Consider the following 18876-nt stretch of genomic DNA (forward strand, 5'->3'; position numbering starts at 1 on the left):
ATTTAATTTCCTTGATTGATCTCATCTTGAATGCGACAGTGCAATAATGGCCCCCAGGCCAGTAGCATAGATAAATAAATTAGTGATAAAGAATAACTGACAATAGCGCTGATGAAACTAACACCTAACAGTGCTTTCGGTAGAGTATGAGAATACTGGGATTGACATGCAATTGTGGGCCATAAAACGTGGTGTTCTGAGGTCTGCGCGCGGCCCGAGTTTTTTTTTTCGGGTTTCGGGCTGCGTTCAGGCATGGGCGTGGGCTCGGCGCCCACTAAAGGCACGTGGGTGCCTTCTTTTTGTGAAATCCTTTATAACGTAATCTGGATACCCCACAGGGTAAATGTTTTTCAGGGATTCCTATTTAACGCTGTCCCGCAGCAGGTGCGGCCACCTTGTCCCCGCCAACTTCCTAATCCCATCTTCCCAACTGACTCTGTACCGCACCCTGCTGCGCTTGACGTCTCGTGCAATTAGCTGCGCTACCCCAAAAGATCATAGGTCGTCAGTTTTTCGTATTGAACACCATGCCGATGTCCATTTTCTCTTGATTTCAGCTAGGATATTGTGAACACTGAACCACTCTGGTATACCTTCCTTATTTTCATGCTAACGCTGTATTTTCACTTTCTAGGCCTCACTGTGTTAGCTCTGGATTTATGTTTGATCGATTGCATCATTCTCCCGGTTTCTGACGGACATGTGACTACAGGAAGAGCAAACTGGTAGACATTTTCTTCTTCGCAGTGTTGCGCAAATGTTGGAGCATACTACTGTGAGAGACAAAACTGGTTTCCGCACATCGACGTTTTGGTGTGTTAGGCCTTGGGTTATGTATAGATTACTCCTGTTTTAAGTCTGTATGCCCAGCCTTGGAACCAACCAGATTCCTTACTAACGATAAAATCAACGTGAATGTGTGGTAGGTAATTGGGCTCAGAAGACCTCTTGAACCACTGAAACAAGACCGCTAGAGTCAGGGCGAATGGTAATGCGTACCGTTCTGACGTCCGGTTTGAGAACGGTTGCCATGAAAGATAAAAGATACTTCATCAGGTTGACAGCGGAAGAAGATGCGTATTGGTTTGCTAACTGTTCGGTAATGGAGCACCTGGCGGCGTTGGATAGTAGCCTGGCGGGAACTCGAGAAGAAGAAAGAGCCAATAGTTTCAACTATTTCTTGTGTGCAGGGTTACTCAGCCTACTTTTTCTAGAGGACAAAAATAAGAATGTATTTTGCATTGAAAGGGTGCAAGCACAGCATTATTCGCCTTTTCTTGTCCAAAAATATGAGGAAGCCACTTGAAAGTGGCTAAAAAATGAAGTGGCCTGTTGGAAAACCTCTCTTCACTTCCGTCTGAACGCGGCCGACCTTCACCATTATCATGTGTCGGGACAGCGGGGTCTGGGCTCGGGGGAAAGTTCCCTCATGGGGGAAGTGTAAGCAGCGGCGGGAGTGCCCCTTCAACGACGTCGCGAAATTCCGCTGAGTCTCTGAGAGTCTCTTTCGGTTTCGGGACTGGCCAACGTGGTTGGCCAAGCTCGTGGCCGCACGCTCTCGTCGCCTCCCGGGGCAGGCACATGGGAAGATACCTTACCGTGTCACTGGACAGAGCTTCTCGCTAATTACTTTTCGCTGTCTCTCTCGCACTTCTGGCTCGTGGCAGTGAATGCTGCGCCGGCTAGTGCCTGGGTATGGCTTTGTCCAAGAATACGGCGCGCAAGAGAATGCCCGGCCGCCATTGTCGGCGCGTACAAGCGTTCGCCACCAATACTTCCGCAGTTGCGCCCCTTCCTCAGCGTTTAAGTCGGAAGCACTTCTTATGTAGCCTTTTACTTCCGAGGAATACCTTCTTACGTGGCCTTCTAATTCCGAAAAATACCTCTTTGATGTTTTGCAGCTAGCTGGCCCGCTCTGTGTATTACTTGCAAGTTTTAGTAAATAGCATATGAGTGACCACGTATTATCGTCTCTCCTTTTCTTCCCTCGAGCACGAACCCCATCGTGCTTAGCCAGCGAAGACACTGCACTAGAGTGGGAGTGCGGAGCGAAGGCTGCCCCCATAATTCCAAAACAGTTAACTGCAACGCAAAAAGGACGCATACTTTGATCAGTACTCGCTTGGCTTCTTCAATAACTTTTCTGCCGTTATTGACGGAGCACAGCAAATAGGTGAAGACGACCACGTCGAACTGGCCGCTGGCCAGATCCCTCATGTCTTCTCCGTAGCAGTGTATCCAGCGTTCGAGTTCGACCTGGAAAGCAAAAAGCGGCTTAAAGCATACACTCAACCAAGAACTAAATGAGCAAGTGAGATCACTTTGACACTGCAACGTCACATTAAAGCCTTAAACGCAGCATTTCTTGTCACTCGTTTGAGTGCAAGTGAAAAATTAAGAAAAGACTTATAACGCAGTAAGTAGAAATGTCTCCAGCTCGAGCAGTTGATTAGCTTGTCGTTGCACTCAAGTTATGGATAGCGATGAAGATAGAGCATCTGTGCGGCGAGCCTTGCAATAACATATATACGCATGAAATATAAATGTACACTGGCGGTCAGACGTTTACACAACAAGACTGTCGAAAAAGTTAATTTCTTTGCATTCCTGGAGCAGTACCTGTCGTTTAATGACGCGCTGTGTTATCAGCGCATTCAGCTGTATCTATTCCAAAACAAGTGCGGTAAAACTGCAAACAGTGGGAAGCAGCGTATCAAATAGTTACTGTAAAAATACAACCTACAAAAAATGTAACAGTAATCAATAAAAAGAGTCCAAAAGGTATATACAATGTGAACTCATTCATTAAAGCTTGGAGCCAGTGCCAATAACGCGTTTGACGGAAAAGAACCAGGCTATACAGCAGGGATAGGTAGTTATTATTTCATCCACGCTGAAGGCGCGTTGGTTTTGTGATTTTTGCGTTGCTTGCTTTTACCGCGACAGCGGTAAATGCCCCGTTAATCAGAAAATCTGGCGTCGGCGTTTTTGGCGAAACATCAGGGGCATGTGTCTGGCCGGTGGTCCCCGGAGAGCAATCGAAGAGGCACGTGGGCCACCTGGATCGCGTGACCTTGCGGCGTCATCTCAACTTGCCTACCAGATAGTGAGCGAACTGCCCGTCGTGACGGGTGGCAGTTAAGTTAATGATTGGTCGCTCGGGAGAACAACCTGGGCCGCAGAACGCCCACCACTCGGAGCGCCTGCCATTGCAGGCAAGTAATTAACCCTGTACGCTATCGGGTCTTGCCCTTCAGGCGGAACCTAATTATCCCTCCATTTTTTTGCTGGGCTTTACAAGGCGCTGTTATCATGCCATAAAATCAGAAGTCGGAGCTGTTGTTTACGTTTTAACATCTCTCGCTTCGTTCCCGTTTTATTACTCTGGAAGAAGGAAAAAGAGTCACACGCATTCCTAGCGACGCACAGTTGGGGCTGCGGCTGTAGGTTTTCGATGCACCTCTTTCTATCGAAATTTGTAAGCACTGTACTTTATAGAAGGGAAGAGAACTGCTCATGCATAACATTAATTCGGCAATATCAAGAGGTTTCACTTTCACCGATTTCTCCCGGTTGTAATCGTGATGTCTGAAAAATAGCTGGAGGTTCCATCGCTGCTTGTACCGGTGTTATCTTGCATGCGTCGTTGTTGTAAACGTTATGATGTACTTTCGATGCAAATTCTTCGCAGTTCGGCGCCAATGTGGCTCAGCTTCTGCGCATCAGTCGTATTTGAGGAGCTGCGTAGTGCACACTAGAACAGGTTTCTCCCTGGGATTGATTGAAAATTAAATTGCTAAGGCAGTTGCAGTTGCGTCCTTGTGATAGGGAGGGAACTATAGTAAACTGAACGTTGAGGATCGGAATCAAGTCTATCTGCATAGCGCATGTTAGCAGGATTGGTAGCCCAGAATTAAGGAGCAGGTGCTACTCAGAAGTTCGGAGAATTAAACCAGCGCAAGTTAACTCTTTGTTGTACTCCTTTCCGCAGCAAGTTTTGGTGAGCAGTCTTCCTTGCGTATTTAAGGTAACCAGGGAGGACATATCGCAGTGAAAAAAAAAAAAGACAAGTGGACCGAACAGGGCGAGTCCTACATCCTTGACACCGAAGTAATATACCAGCTGACGTTACGCAGAAGGAATGAGGGAACTTCTAGTTCGGGCTAAACATTCAGCTGCTGTGATGGATCTGGTGTTAACCAAGACATCTCTGTGCAAGTTGCCGAAAGTGTTAGTGAAGTTCATGGCAGTCGCATTTGCAGGTAAGGATTTCAAAAGGATGGCAGCGAATAGCGGGGCGAAAGAAATCAAATGTGCGATGCAGGATACTCTCTTAGGAAATGCATACTTTAGGGGCGTAGAAGCCCCTGAAGCCCTGAAAAGTTTTTAAATTTGCCGATAGAAGGTAGTATGATAGGCTATACTAACCTTACTACTAGGCAATAATGTTGTTCCAATATGAAAGCTGATCTGCACTTGGCAGCGGTGATGGCTCGGCTGGAGCCAGTAGGCAGGCCCGTACACTTTATTTTTCATCCTTCTCTCAGTCGCAACAACAACGGGTAATCGTACGAAAATACTGTCGGGTATCGTTGATCACGGTCACGTAGACGGCCTGAAGGCGTACGGGAGAATTATTTTTCTTATGGGTAAAGGCTGTGACCACAAAGCAAAAAAGAGAGAAAATCATGGTGTCCATGTACTGAAACACACGGCGTTGCAGGCAGGACACTTCTTTTTCTCGCCCTTGCAATATATGTACAGACACACACTATGCAGTTCTCAATCGAATAACACATGTGGTCCTAGTTAAGCATAATGGAAGCACTACATAAGCAATGTGCATAATTGAGAACAGAGATGAATATGGTAGGATCACTTAATTGTGCAGTGGCGGCTAGCTTTTTAGGGCAAAGTGGTTCTAATGGGAAAAATCCTAGGCCAAAAGAGGGCCGGCTGCGTTGGGCGCGATCGCTCGCTTTCGCTGTTCGCTCTGTAAATGAAAAGACCATGCACTTAAATGACAAAAATCTTTATTCCTGCAATAGCAGCTGATTTTGTCCTCACCGCGCAGATCCGATTTCCGGTGTCATGTCTAAAAAAGACCCTGTCTTTACACTGGCGCCTCCACCACTTGTATTGTTTATGCCTCTGTGCGCTGATGTATTAGTGTCCCGTCCTCTCACACGTTTTTTTAAGCCCCCAGCTGCCTCAACTTCTGTGCGCCGCTCGTATTTAACGCGCTGGATAGTGCAGTGTGGACCACATCTTTCAGGCGTTTTCAGACGTTTTCATACCACATCTTTCAGACGAGGAGGATAGACGTTTCTATCAAATGCATCTCCATTCTTTTAATATGGATGTTACGTTATCAAACTGTTCAAATATTTCTGTGGAGGGCAAACTCTTCTCGCAGGATTGTTGGCCCAGACTGCCGCAGCATATCGGAGGCAAGTTCTTTCTACACCAGCTACCCCTCAATCAACATTTCGTTTATCCTTCGGCTCCTTCTGACTGCAGACACCTCCTATACCGCGGCGGAAATGGAAGCTGTAATATTCCATTAATCTGCTCGGTAGTGGTTCCAGCTAACCTGCACAAAGCCCGAACACGAAGACCGTGATTTGGAAGCAAGCCTGTTCGCGTAATCTTCACAGCCCCACTACGACAAAATATTGCATAATTGGAACTAATCTTCGCCACAAAAAAGTAAGGTGGAGATAAAAGGAAGAGAGAAGAGAGAAAAATGTGAGCTCAAGAAGAAATCTGCTGTGAAGACCTTGAGCGAGACCATATGCCACTAGTATTCGCCTCGAAGTGCGGCAAATAGAGAAAAGATCAATGTCAGAGATAGGTACAGGAAGACGCGACTACAGATTTCCCCGAATTGATTACCCTCTACAAGATGTCGGAACAAAAGTAATACTATGCGACTGCGAAGAGTAGTAAAGGCGCCAGCAGACGGCTCATTCACAAGGATCTGCTTTCCCTGGAGACGACGAAACACCATGCGCGTGAAGGCGAAGCTTGATCGATTCCATAAGGGCGCGGCACATTCTGTCGAGACCCAACCAGCGTCTTCATTATAGAGATGCCCCTTTGGGTGGCCGCTTAGGGCGAATTGTGCTGGTGGATCGATCAGCTTTTCTTGCACCGCGGTTGTGAATGCGTCTTTCACTGGCTAATCCGGTGCAGGTTCGCAGGTTCGCAAGTTTGCTCCGCGGTGGAGCACTCTCTATTGATGCACCGAGCAGAGGAGAATTTAGCCGGTACTCGGACGGAGCGGTGCGGTCACTTTTTTAGTGTGGAGACCGCTGGTTAACCCTGGGCTTTTTGTACGTTTCTGACGATGTCGTCGGAGCGAGGAGTTACGATTCTAGCCGCTATCAACTGGAAAAGCGGCGAAACAGCTCAGGGACAAGTGACTGGGAGAACGGCGAAATGTATGTTCCTTTATTGCTGTTTTAAAGAAATGGATCCTCTATTACTTTAGTTTTGGTTTGGTTTATGGGGTTTAGCTTCCAAAAGCTATTCAGGCTATGAGAGATGCCGTAGTGAAGGGCTCCGGAAATTTCGACCACCTGGTGTTCTTTAACGTGCACTGATATCGCACACTACACGGGCCTCTAGAATTTCGCTTCCATCGAAATTCGACCTTAGCGGCCGGGATCGAACTCGCGTCTTTCTGGTCAGCAGCAGAGCACCAGAACCACTGAGCCACCGCGGCAGCCTGTATTACTTTAGAAAAGGTCCAAAAGTCGCCGGCTACATAGACGACGCAGAGCGCAACTATTAACACGAAGCGGTGTGCTCATATGTGGCGGCATACGCTGACTCGAGGTATTTAGCCGTGGTTGTCTTTGGCCAATTGGTATGGCAAGAAAGTATGGGGACGCTTAGTCACCTTAAGAGTGAAATACGAAAGCATTAGAACCAACGTTGATGCTGCATATGCGTCTCTGCCAGTTCTTTCACCAAACACACGATGTTCTCACCGTCACCATTTCTTTATTTGCACACACACTATCATCCGCTGAGTGATTTCGCCGAGAGCCTCTTCCAACCTGCTTCTCGCGCCCTTTCCCGGTTGCGCACCCCTCCCCTTATTGCTTCTCAATTTTTACTTTGAGCGCCGTGGTCACGCAATAGTGTGATGCCATCTGCTTCTCGACCACTCAGTGACTTTTATGACTAATGGAGGGTGCGAAATCGCATGATGTGGAGTGCCATGGTGGGCAGGTGGCAATGGAACTGAATTTGATTGAAGTAATTTTATTTACGCCTTCCACTGTGGGCTGGTTGCTCACACCCGGTTGGGCAGGTTGTGATGACATCACATGGTCATTTGATCGCTCTCGAGGACGCGATTTTTGGGAGAGAAGCAGGACGCAAAATCTCAGGATGTGAAGGCTAATGGTGCAGCATTAAAGTGCGGTGACCTCAAACGTGATAGATATGGCTCAACTGTGTGGTCATCGCTGGCCACCGTCAAGGGAGAATGTGTTGGCGGATACGAGGCCCTATTTGCGGAACCGGCAGGGCACTGAGAATTTCCGTCCAGCTCCCTGCCAGAGCTTGTCTTCCACTGCTTCATGAGTATTGGATCACCTTGTGGCAGATTCGGTCGCTGTGAGGCTGATTAAGCACCGCGCACAATTTCTACCAGTAGAATTCATAAGTTCTGCGGAGAATATTTCGAAGGATGAAAAACGAAAGCTGCAGCTGTTAAGGGTTAAGAAAAATTTGATAGAGGCTTAGCTTGGTTAAGCCCGGTAAGTTGCGAAAGCAATAGCCCTGGCTGAGCCTGGTTTGGCTGGCGGTGTGTCTTGGTAGCGCTCTTAGTAAAGCTTATGTTTATGTAAGTTTTGCCAATTTGTTTTACATGGCATTATACTCACCACACGACGGCCCCCACGTGCTGGGAGATTTATGCGCTCCTCGGTCGCGAAAACGAGCGGCTGACGTTAACGGATGATTGTCTAGAAGCTTCCATCTTCTTTCACTCCCACTTCCTCCCTTCCTGTACGGTGCAGTTCGGGGGTCCACCGAGATGAAGAGAATTTCCTTTCCTCAAAAAGCGTTGCGTTCAAAGGGTAAGGCATCGCGCCGAACGGGTGGTGGCGATCCTCCCTTCCTGTGATTCGGGTGTCCACCGAGATGACAGAGAATTACTGCGCCATGCCTTGCCCTTTGAACGCACCGCTTTTTGAGGAAAGAAAGTGGCGCAGTAATTCTCTGTCATCTTGGTGGACACCCAAACCGACCGCTAAGCGCGCCGCGCGCGGCAGGAGTGGGTGTTAGGCCGCGCTTGGTAGCTGCGGCCTCGATACGCGACGGCGCTAGTTGGAGCCCCGCTCTTGCAGCTGTGACGTCAGACTGCTAAGCGTGCCGCGCGTGGCAGGAGCAGGAGTTAGGCCGCGCTTGGTAGCTGCGGTCCCGGAATAGGGACTCCACCCGTTGCGGGGCTCTTTAAGAGAGCCTCACCTCTTTTATTAAATAAAGGCTTTTCGTCATCATCCTCGCTACGCGACGGCACGAGTTGGGCCCCTGGTTTTTGCGGCAGATGGCATGATGTCACAGCAGGGGGTCATACTAAAGGTCATTGGTAGCTACCGGCCTCCCTACGCGATGGGCTGAAAGTGCAACTAGTATTGTTTTCGCAATAATAGCGCTGCTGCGGCTGGCGTCATCGTCGGCGAACGATAAGAGAGGCCTTCGTCCTGCTGTGGACGTAACCTGGCAGATTGTTATGATCACGCTGTAAACTCTGAATGCGGATGACGGTAATTTGCAAGAGCTACGATGAGTTCTTCTCGTTATTAGATGCGCGTCCTTGCTAAGCTACTTACATGGTATGTGAGCCACCTGGTGAAGTCGGCCGCAAAAGCTTTATTATGGGACACACGTTGTTTATTTATTTATTAGAGATACTATCGGTCCGGTCACGACCAAGGTAGTAGTAGTGTAAAAGGGTAATGCAGACAACAGAAGGGTGAACAATGCAACCAAACAGAGACGCCGTCCAGTCGGTACTAAGTTCAAGCACTTCTATAATGGTTGTGATCTGTTCGGAAAAAAACATGCGCAAAAATCTTGATGTATATAAACGCGGAACAGCATGAGAACATTATGTTTAACACTGTGCCAAAACCACATTGCACCAGGCACTAGACATTACCAATCAAGAACAGCAGCAGTGAACTTAGGTACACCTGATGTGAGCACTGCATGTTCTGATAGTTGGCTCCAGTCTTTCGCAATGGATAGGAAGAAAGAATGCTAATCGCACTGCTTAAAAAAATTTCGCTCTTTTACATGTCTACGATGGTTGCTTCAGTAACACGTGAAGTGGTTTCACTTGTGCATTGCTGCTTATTGATGATGAACTACGTGCTTTACGATCCTATAGAAAATAATCAGTCTCTTATGTTTAGTTTGTTGTCCTTATAAGAGCATGGTCGTCGGCCGCTGTGGACCACGATTCTATATTTGACGCCCTTTATTTTTAAACGTTATTGTACAGCACAGCAGAAAGGTCGACTAATGATATTTCAAGATATCGGTTGATGGCTATTCCTGGTACTCCTTGCAGCCACAAATTAACACGGTAGAAAACACAGTGCGGCAAATTGCCGAAATCAGCGAAAATAGAAAGGTCACCGCTGTTTAAGCTGTTATGCACACCATATTCTACGCCTCTTGATTCCAACGAAATATAATAGCGGAAGGCATCCGGTAGGAATAAGGACGCTTTTAGTTCTTAGGAGAAGTTGTATAAAACTTTTAGGAGCAATCAAAAATACCATGCTGTTCAAAAGTTGTCGGCGCACAGTGTCCAATGATTCAGTGAAGTTCATCGAGGCTTGCAGGAAACAATTAAACCGGATCGTCACTGCATGTCAGCGCCGACGAAATGAAATTTATGATGTAGAATAGTCACTTAAAATATGCAAATTTCAATAACGAAAGGGATCGATCACTGACCAAAACGTGTCATGATATAACGGAATGGAAATATCCTGCTCATGTTCCACGAATTGACCGCTGATATTTCAAAGAAACGACGATCTACAATTTTAATTTGGCATTTAAAATTGGCCGCCGCGATGGCTCAGTGTTTATGGCGCTCGGCTGCTCACCCGAAAAGACGCGGGTTCGAACCCGACAGCGGAGGCCGCGTTTCGATGGAGGCAGAACGCAAAAGGCACCCGTGTGCTGTGCGATGTCAGTGCACGTTAAAGATCCCCAGGTGGTCTTCTTGGTAGCTTTCGACCTGGTCTCTGCCGTAGCATTTGACCCGGACCAGGGCGAAGAGAATCCAACCATGGATCGGCCCATAACGAGAGAGGAAGTCGTCGAGGCGATCAGGTCGGCAACAAAAAACACAGCAGCGGGGGCGGACAGAATCAAGAACTCGCTCATAAGAAACCTCAGCGATGGAGCCATAGATCAGCTCACAGCCTACTTCAACAAGCTCTGGCAAGAAGGAACAGTGCCGGCCGAGTGGAAACACGCGGTAGTGGTAATGATCCCGAAGCCAGGCAAGAAACTCCAGGTCGAGAACCTCAGGCCGATCTCCCTCACGTCGTGCCTGGGCAAGATGTACGAGAAAGTAATCACAAAAAGGATCCAGTCGCACCTAGAGAAGAACCAACTGTACCCAGACAGCATGTACGGGTTCAGAGCCCACCTGTCTACGCAGGACGTACTACTCCAACTCAAGGAGGAAGTACTCGAGAAAATGCCGAGAAGTGGCGAAAACGTTGTCATGGCCCTCGACATAAATTGAGCCTTCGACAACGTGAGCCACGCCGCCATCATGGAAGGCATCAACAACACCAACTGGGGGGGAAGACCCACGACTACATCAGGGCCTTCCTGAGCGACAGAACAGCGACCGTGGGACTAGGCGAGCTGAGAAGCGACGTCTTCACCACGCCTTGCAAAGGAACACCCCAAGGCTCCGTGATATCGCCCGTCCTGTTGAATATGGCGATGATCGGGCTAGCAAGACGACTCAAGGAAATCCCGGGCATCCAACACGCGATATATGCCGACGACATCACGGTGTGGGTCACCCAAGGATCGTTAGGGGAGAAGCAAGACAGACTACAAGAAGCTGCGACCTGCGTAGAGACCTACGTCTGGGAGAGAGGCCTCAGATGTTCGACGGAGAAGTCGGAAATCATCAGGATCGGAAGAAATCCTACCAAAGCCTCGCTGGAAGTAGTTCTAGAGGGGCAACTGATCCAAGAACAGAACATGGTACGAATCCGAGGCATGTGGCTGCAGAGCAGCCGAAAATGCAGCCATACCATCAGCCTGTTGAGAAGAGCCGCGGAGCAGGTTGGCAGAATGATCAGTAGAGTCTCTCAGAGAAGGTACGGGATGAAAGAAGAAGATACCCTCAAACTCGTCAACAGCCTAATCGTTAGCAGAGTTATGTACTCCTTGCCCTACCACGCTACAACAAAGGCGGAGCGAGAGCAAGCCGACTGTATTCTCAGGAAGGCATACAAGATTGCTCTACACCTTCCCAGAAACGCATCAAACGAGAAGCTACTCCAACTCGGAATCAGCAATACCTTCGATGAGCTTGCCGAGGCTCAATTGGGGGCACAACTCATCAGACTCAGAGGCTCCTCTACGGGAAGGGCGCTCCTGAGAAGGTTGGGTCGGAACACGTGCGGACTCATAGACAGATACGCGGACGTACCGGACGACCTTAGAAAGACCTTTAATGTAGGACCCCTGCCTAAAAACATGGATCCTAACCTACACGAGGACCGACGAAAAGCAAGGGCCGAGCAGATAGAAAGGAGGCTAGGCCGATCAGAGAACACAGTCTATACGGACGCCTCCATGTACGTACATGCAGGGAAGCGCTTAGCCGCTACGGTGGTAGTTAATAGCACAGGAGACATGGCCACATGCGCCTCAGTGGAGGTCGTGGGCATAACGGAGGCCGAGGAAATTGCCGTCGCGCTGGCGGTAGCAGAAGGCTATAGACCTCCTCCATGTTTGCAAACAAGCGAGGTGGCGCTGCGGTCGCTAGCAGGCTCGCGGTAGGCAAGAGGCCAGGGAGTGGCGTCGAGTTGAGGTGGTGCAGCGCCGGTTTTCAAGGCTTGTAGGCGCGTTTTGAGTTTCTGAGAACCATAGCAATGGTTGATGCTTTCAACTTAGTATTCCTCGAAGTACACACACTCGCACTGGCCATGTACGGCGTATTTCGCCGCAGTGTATCGTACCTAGGCATTGAATAAAATGATAAGTTTTGGCACTAGCCAGAATGATTTTACCTCAGGACAGTAGTGAGGTAAGCACTGGCGTTTTTTCGGCAGAGCCGACGTGCGCTCACTATCTGTTGACACACGTGTCGCGCAGTGCGAAAAGTGAGGACAGCGTCGATCGTGTCCCGATCTCATGTCTCGCGTAACCGCTGTTTTTAGCCGTCAGATCAGGCACCAGCCAGGCCGACTTCTCCCCTTCTTAAACTGGCCGATTTAGTGAAAAGTTTGAATTCCTGAAATTATATTCTTTCCTAGCCCTGGGTCTTTGGTTTTGTGACGAAAAATATAACAAAGTATTCAGTAGAAATTCATAAAATTACGGTTTTTTGATCTGTGGTCGTAAAAAATTGCGAGGTAATGGGGTTTCTGATGGTCCTTGCACGTCGCGAATTCTTCGGGCTTCCGACGACGGAGTACCACAATGGTAGCATCAGTACGAAGAGGGATCAGAGGTTTCGTTGATTTCAGTGCCGCATTTCTTTGACCAAAGCGAAAGCGAATAGGCTATAACAAGGGAGTGAACTCAAAGGTTTGTTTTGTGATCTACCACATTTTCAGTGATTGGCATCCCTCCCCCCTTCGTAAATTTGTAAATAATGGAAATACAATGATTCTATTTGTCGCGAACGGTTCCAGATACGTAGAGATGTGCAATAAATGTCCCGATTTTTTTAATACAGGAGCAGTAGTATGTTAGTTATTTTTATAACAAAAGTTTTCATGTGACTATGCAAGCATAAGCACTGATAATTTAATAAAAAAAGAAGTAATACGGCCATCATAGAGAACAGGCCTTTGGGGACATGCTGGCATAAAAACTTTCCGCACTTTATACTTAATTATTCAAGACCCGGGGTGACTTTATGAGGGTGTTAATTGTAATTACCGAAGAACTGTACCAGGTATAGCTGAAAATAAAACGCATTACTAAAATTACCAGAGCAATTTCATATTTGCGCCAAATTTGGTTATATATATCATGCATCAATAAAGAAACAACTTTTCATTGCCTCATCCCCTGTAAATCTCGCTACGTGCTCTTTTGGTAGCCCGCCTGCGGTTGCTTCTTTCCAAACAGGCTTCGCGATCATGTACTACTTCAACTTATAACACATGCATGATGCAATGAAAGGGATCTGGTTTTTAGCACACTTAAAGTACGCTGTTCGAAGCATGCCAACGTGACCGCGCAATATTGTCACAACTTACCAGACTGCTTTCTACTAGAATCAAATGATCATGTCGGTCATGTTAAGAAATAGTTTCAAGAATATATTAAATGCCCTAAAACGCGCCATTATATTTTCGTATAACTTCTACACACGTTAAAACATGATGTGCTATCAACAAAATAATGCAGTCGTTGATGGTGAATGACCTTGCCGGCGCCCGTGCACACCAGCGCAGGGTGATAAGTACGTGCGCAGCTACATGCTTTTTTTTTTCCTTGCGCAGTTTTAAGCGTACCATGCTGTTGTTCATTTGAATGAACGCAAAAATTTCCCTGCTATGAAGTACGTTGACTGGCAGCGCCTGTCGACACCCAGACTTCGCGCTTTTACTACCGCGGCCCATTTCCTATTGCGGTATTTATTGCGAGAAACCTATTAAGGCTAATCTAATTTTCCGTTTTATGATACTACGTGGATAGACAACGACACTGCTGGTCAGCACATGCTACTTCTGCAGTGCGTAGCCACGATGCAGTCGCCGGTAGCTGCGGCACCTGCGGTAGGCACGGGCAGCCGGAACCAGTTTTGCCTACCACGCGAAAGTCGCTACTGACATCAGCGCCACCGCATCTCCGTGACGTCGCGGGGTGAAGGAGGTCTATAGGAAAGGCCGATCCCTAAGCATCTTAACAGACTCGAAAGACACGTGTAAAAACTGTACGAAGGGCAGAATTAGCGGCATGGCCCTCAGGATAATCAGTGGGGCAGCAGCCTCTGCTGAGAAGACACCCATACAACACATAATCTGGGTCCCAGGCCACGCAGGCGTACCGGGGAACGAAACAGCAGACAGCCTAGCTCGAGGGCTTACATACCGAGCAGGCATGTCAGATGTTCTGGAGCTTCAGCTACTAGCATGCGAGGGGGGATACACAGAGACATTACAACTATACAGAGGGACTAGATTCCAGTACCCACCACCACACAAAGCCCTCACGAGGGAGGAAGCAGTCGGCTGGCGTAGGCTACAAACAAACTCCTTCCCCAACTTGTACATCTATAACAAGATGTCACCAACACAATACAGAGCAAACTGCCCCTGGTGCGGCGACACACCCACACTATACCACATCACATGGGAGTGCGAACGAAATAAAGCATTCCACCAACACGAATTCCCGAGTGCGGAGCAATGGGAGAGCCGGCTCACCAGCAGCGAGCTCGCGGCCCAAAGGGCCTTAGTGCGGCACGCTACTGATGCAGCGCGACTCAGTGGAGCCCTGGACTAGGAGCCCAACCTTGCTGAAGAGAAGCCTCAAGTCGCCGGCGCCACGAAAGACGACGGAGGCTTCGAATCCGCAAATCTCTTAAAAGATCTAAATAAAAGTTTTCTACTACTACTACCCAGGTGGTCGAAATTATTCAGAAGACCTCCACTACAGCACCTCGTTCTCTCTCTCTTCTTTCATTCCCACCTTTCTCCCTTCCCTTACGGCGCGGCTCATGTTTCCACCGAGATATGTGAGACAGATACTGCGCCATTTCGTTTCCTCAAAATACCAATTTACCAATTTTTTTTTTTAAATTCCAGAGGCCCGTGCACTATGCGATGTGAGTGCATGTTAAAGAGCCCCAAGTGGTAAAAAATTTCCGGAGCCCTTCACTACGGCGTCCCTCATAACTTGAATCGTTTTGGGACGTTAAACCTCCATAAACCGTACACCATAAAAAACACTATTATAAGTATAACCCATCACGTGACCACATCTCGATAAACTATCCCTCATAGTGCAGTGTTTTTCTGTCAGTAATGTTCGTCATCTTTTGTTATAGTTTATGCTCTCGACAGTGCGCCTTTCCGCGTAAATTAATACTCCCTTCGCATCGTCCACCATGCGCTTTTACCTTTCGTAACTAGATGGCGCCACATCATTTGTAACTAAATTGCGCTGCAAGAAGGTACGTATGACGTTTTCTAGAAAAAGAGTGCCAGAGAAGTTTCAGTACGATATAGACAAAATGTTTAAAAAACGTCTCACTGAATACAATATAGGTGTATTCTTCGTGCCCTCTTTATCTTGAAGCTGGCGTATTGACCACTCGGTCACCAGGCTTTTCAGGGTCTCAGCTTCCCGAGGAGTAACACGAGCTATTATCACCTTAGAAGCACTCGAGAAGTGTTGCATAAATTGCATGTTAGGCGTTATTGAGTATCCTTGCACCATATGAGATTCTCATCCTTTAAAAGGCAAAAATAAATGTAAAAAATTGCAGACATTAGCCACCGGATAAGTCCTCAAGAGACCAGCACAAGAAAGGCAGTTTTCTTTAGCATCGGTGACTGTTAGCTTCCGTCATGTATGCAATAACGAGTTTCCCTTTCCGTTCACTTGTTTGATGATTAGGTATACTTTTGCTATATTTCTTTGCGCTCTTTTGTATTTTACGGAATGTTCACGTCTTCGTACCCACCAAGCCTATTGATGCTATTTACTTCCTTTCGCGGATGTACGGTTCGTCAACACGAACCTCCAAATCTGATGCGAGTAAAGCATTTGTAAACCCACCGCCCTTGCTTACAGACTAAGAGTGTAACAAATAATCGAAGTAGGCGTTTATTGTGAGGCGGTTACGTTACAAACAAGATTATAGAACAGGAAACAGAATATTAACTTTTCTGAGGAACGCATACTATCATCTGGGGAAGACATTTTTGTTACCACGTCGACTTTTTCGTCAGTCAGGAACTCCTCGACAGGAGCTGAATGCTACTTCTCTATTAGCTCGTCGCGGACCATGGAAAGGTAAAGGGGAATATTCACTTGGCTAAGACGTGCCCGCCGCCTATACCGGTTCATGTGTGAGACGCAATCGGACGACAAAAGAGCGCCCAAACGAAATATTTAGCATTTACATAGGGTTGTGTCCAGCAATAACTATTCCTCCGTCATTGATATACCTTGGGGTTCTTCTTGAGTCGCTCCAAGAAGGCAGCGCCGAAGTCCTTGTTGGGGTCCACGTTCGTGTACTTGATGGGACGCGTCACATACTCGAAGTTGCAGCCATGTCCTGCGCCGATCTCCAGCACCCTGAGCGAGCCCCTTTTCCTGAGCTCGGGGTCGTGTGACTCCAACGAATGGAGTGGTTCTAGGGCAAGCCGTCGTGCCTTGGCAAAGCTTTCGGCCCAGACGACGCTCGCCAGGCGAAAGAAGGCGGCGAAGAAGACCTGCCGCACTCTGAGGGACAGGAGAAGCGGCAGCAGCAGCAGAAGCCCGAAGAAATGAAGGAAAACCATCCACAAAAGTGGCGGCACGAATCCGAACATGACTGTTCTTCTGCCCACTTTCACTCTACACTGAGCATGAGCATATGGTTGTCTCTTTTTAAAGAACCGCTCGCATACTCATGCGGCAAGCATTGGCGGCCGGCCGGCCTGCCACTACAGAATATCACGAGACCTTTGACAAGTGATTGCATAAATTGGATCCTGTGGCAGAGGTCGTCGTACGAATATCTTGACACGCGTCGCTGAAGGCGGTGACGCAGGCGGCATCAGGCTAACTTTGAAAACTAATTTTTGTATAGGGTAACAGTTGTGGTCACGCACAAAAAGAACGAAACTTTGACGTCAGGTGGGCTTACTGTCACGCCAGGCAGTCTGCGATTGAATAACTTTTACCGTTCTGCTCCAGCAAGCCTCTCCAGCATGCTGCATAAGCACACTGCACTATAGAGAATAGATACGAGTACAGAAGAATGACGAGTGCATGTCAGTGATCTTTCTATAGCAGAGTACCGGGAGTAAAGTACGGGGCTCAATCCTAGGAAACACCATCTTTTCTCCTTTGAAAATTCGCGCCAAATGAGAAACAATATGTGCGCTTACATTATCTTGCTCAGAACACGACAAAGGTGCCCGGAAGGGGCGCCTGAGATGTGCGTGCTTCACTTTCTGTGCTGGAAATTCCTGAAGCAGATATTAGTCCTACGGGTGACCACTGCGACAGGCTGTAGTTTTGGAACAGATGCAACTTCGTTAAAGACGATGAAATGTTGGCTTTGAGCAACCTAAGACGATTGCGAAAACAAGTTTTATTTAAACGCTGCAGAAGCATCTTCATTTTGTTGAAACAGCTTTTCCTAAACTTTGCACACAAGAAGGCAAGTCGAACAAAACTATTATGTTTTATGCGCCACGTTTTCTGCTCACTATACTCGTACCGAAAGATATTGCAATTAGCCATGCATATCGGTGAAACTACCTTGGTCTTTTTAATGAACTAGCATTATTTTTTCTCTCATAAACGCGAGGGCTATAGCGATCCTGTAAAAAAGTGTAAATTGCCAGTGGCCGCACAACGGTGAAACCGCCGCCTTAAGGTATCTGACATCGCACAGCAGGCGGGCGTTTGTACTCCGGAATTCTGACCTACGAACTCTGGCTCACCGGACGACAGCAATTGCCACTGAAGCCGGTATCTCTGGAAAGTTCGAGCAGTTTGTGTTCGTTGTACACTTTCAAGAATCCATCTATGTATTTGTGATCATTTTAAATACCGTATTTAGTAGATAATAATGGGCACCACTTTTTCAAGGCCAGCAAAATTGCAGACATCGATTGTAACCCGCACCAGATTTTCATGCCTTGATGAAGAAATGCGCCCCACGAGTCAATTCATTACCGACTGTGATCACTGGGGGGCTCTAGTTCTCAGTTCCGACCCGGGGACACAGATCAAGCTCCTCCAGCTGGCTGAAGACGCCGCCGTTGCTCAAGGGATAGCGGCCGTCGTTTAAGCGAGGGGCGACTCGGGGTCGCCCCTCGCTTAATTATTGACACTGGCGTTGTCGGGAGGTCTAACAGCGGTAGCCTTAGTTCCAAAGAAAGACGATACGTATCGACTTTGCGTGGACTACCGCCGACTGAATGAGGTTACGAGAAAGGACGCGTGCAGTCAACCATTTCTTCGTTAGTGTCCAACCTAAATGGGGCGAATTACTTCACTATGCTCGATTCTAGCCGCTGGTTCTTTCACGTTGAAATTGATGAGCGTGATAAGGAGAAAACTGCTTTCTCTTGTCACGCAGGTCTTTTTCAATTCAAGAGAATGTCTTTTGCATTGCTAGGAGCACCCGCTACTTATCAGGGCCTAATGGACCTTGTTCTGGGATATGCGAAGTGGCAACATGGGCTCGCATACCTAGACGGCATCGTGGTGTACTAGAAAAAGTTCGAGGAACACCTACTCCATTTGAGGGACGTCTTCGAGAGGCTGAGGTCCGCGGGGAATCACTTTGAACGCGAAGAAGGCACAGATTACCGTGACCCGAATAACGCTGTTGGGGTTCACGATCGACAAAGGCCACATTGTGCCGTGCGATGATAAGCTCGAGGCTATGCTTACGTTTCCATC

The 18876-nt window shown here is 47.8% G+C and overlaps 1 protein-coding gene across 1 annotated transcript in view; it reads right to left on the reverse strand.

Moving 5' to 3' along the window:
- The window catches only part of LOC149360440 (thiol S-methyltransferase TMT1B-like), a 19775-nt gene extending 2988 nt beyond the window's left edge, over positions 1-16787 (reverse strand). Inside the window, exons 1-2 of the mRNA XM_089569282.1 lie at positions 16422-16787; positions 2107-2256 (exon numbers count right to left, since the gene is read on the reverse strand). Coding sequence (XP_089425408.1) covers positions 2107-2256; positions 16422-16787 — 516 coding nt within the window. The remainder of the gene's footprint in view (positions 1-2106; positions 2257-16421) is intronic.
- Positions 16788-18876: the final 2089 nt, after the last annotated feature.

Source organism: Amblyomma mixtum, chromosome 2 (genome assembly GCF_055824585.1).
Source record: "Amblyomma mixtum isolate Tamu chromosome 2, ASM5582458v1, whole genome shotgun sequence".
In the NCBI taxonomy this organism is placed as follows: Eukaryota; Metazoa; Arthropoda; class Arachnida; order Ixodida; family Ixodidae; genus Amblyomma; species Amblyomma mixtum.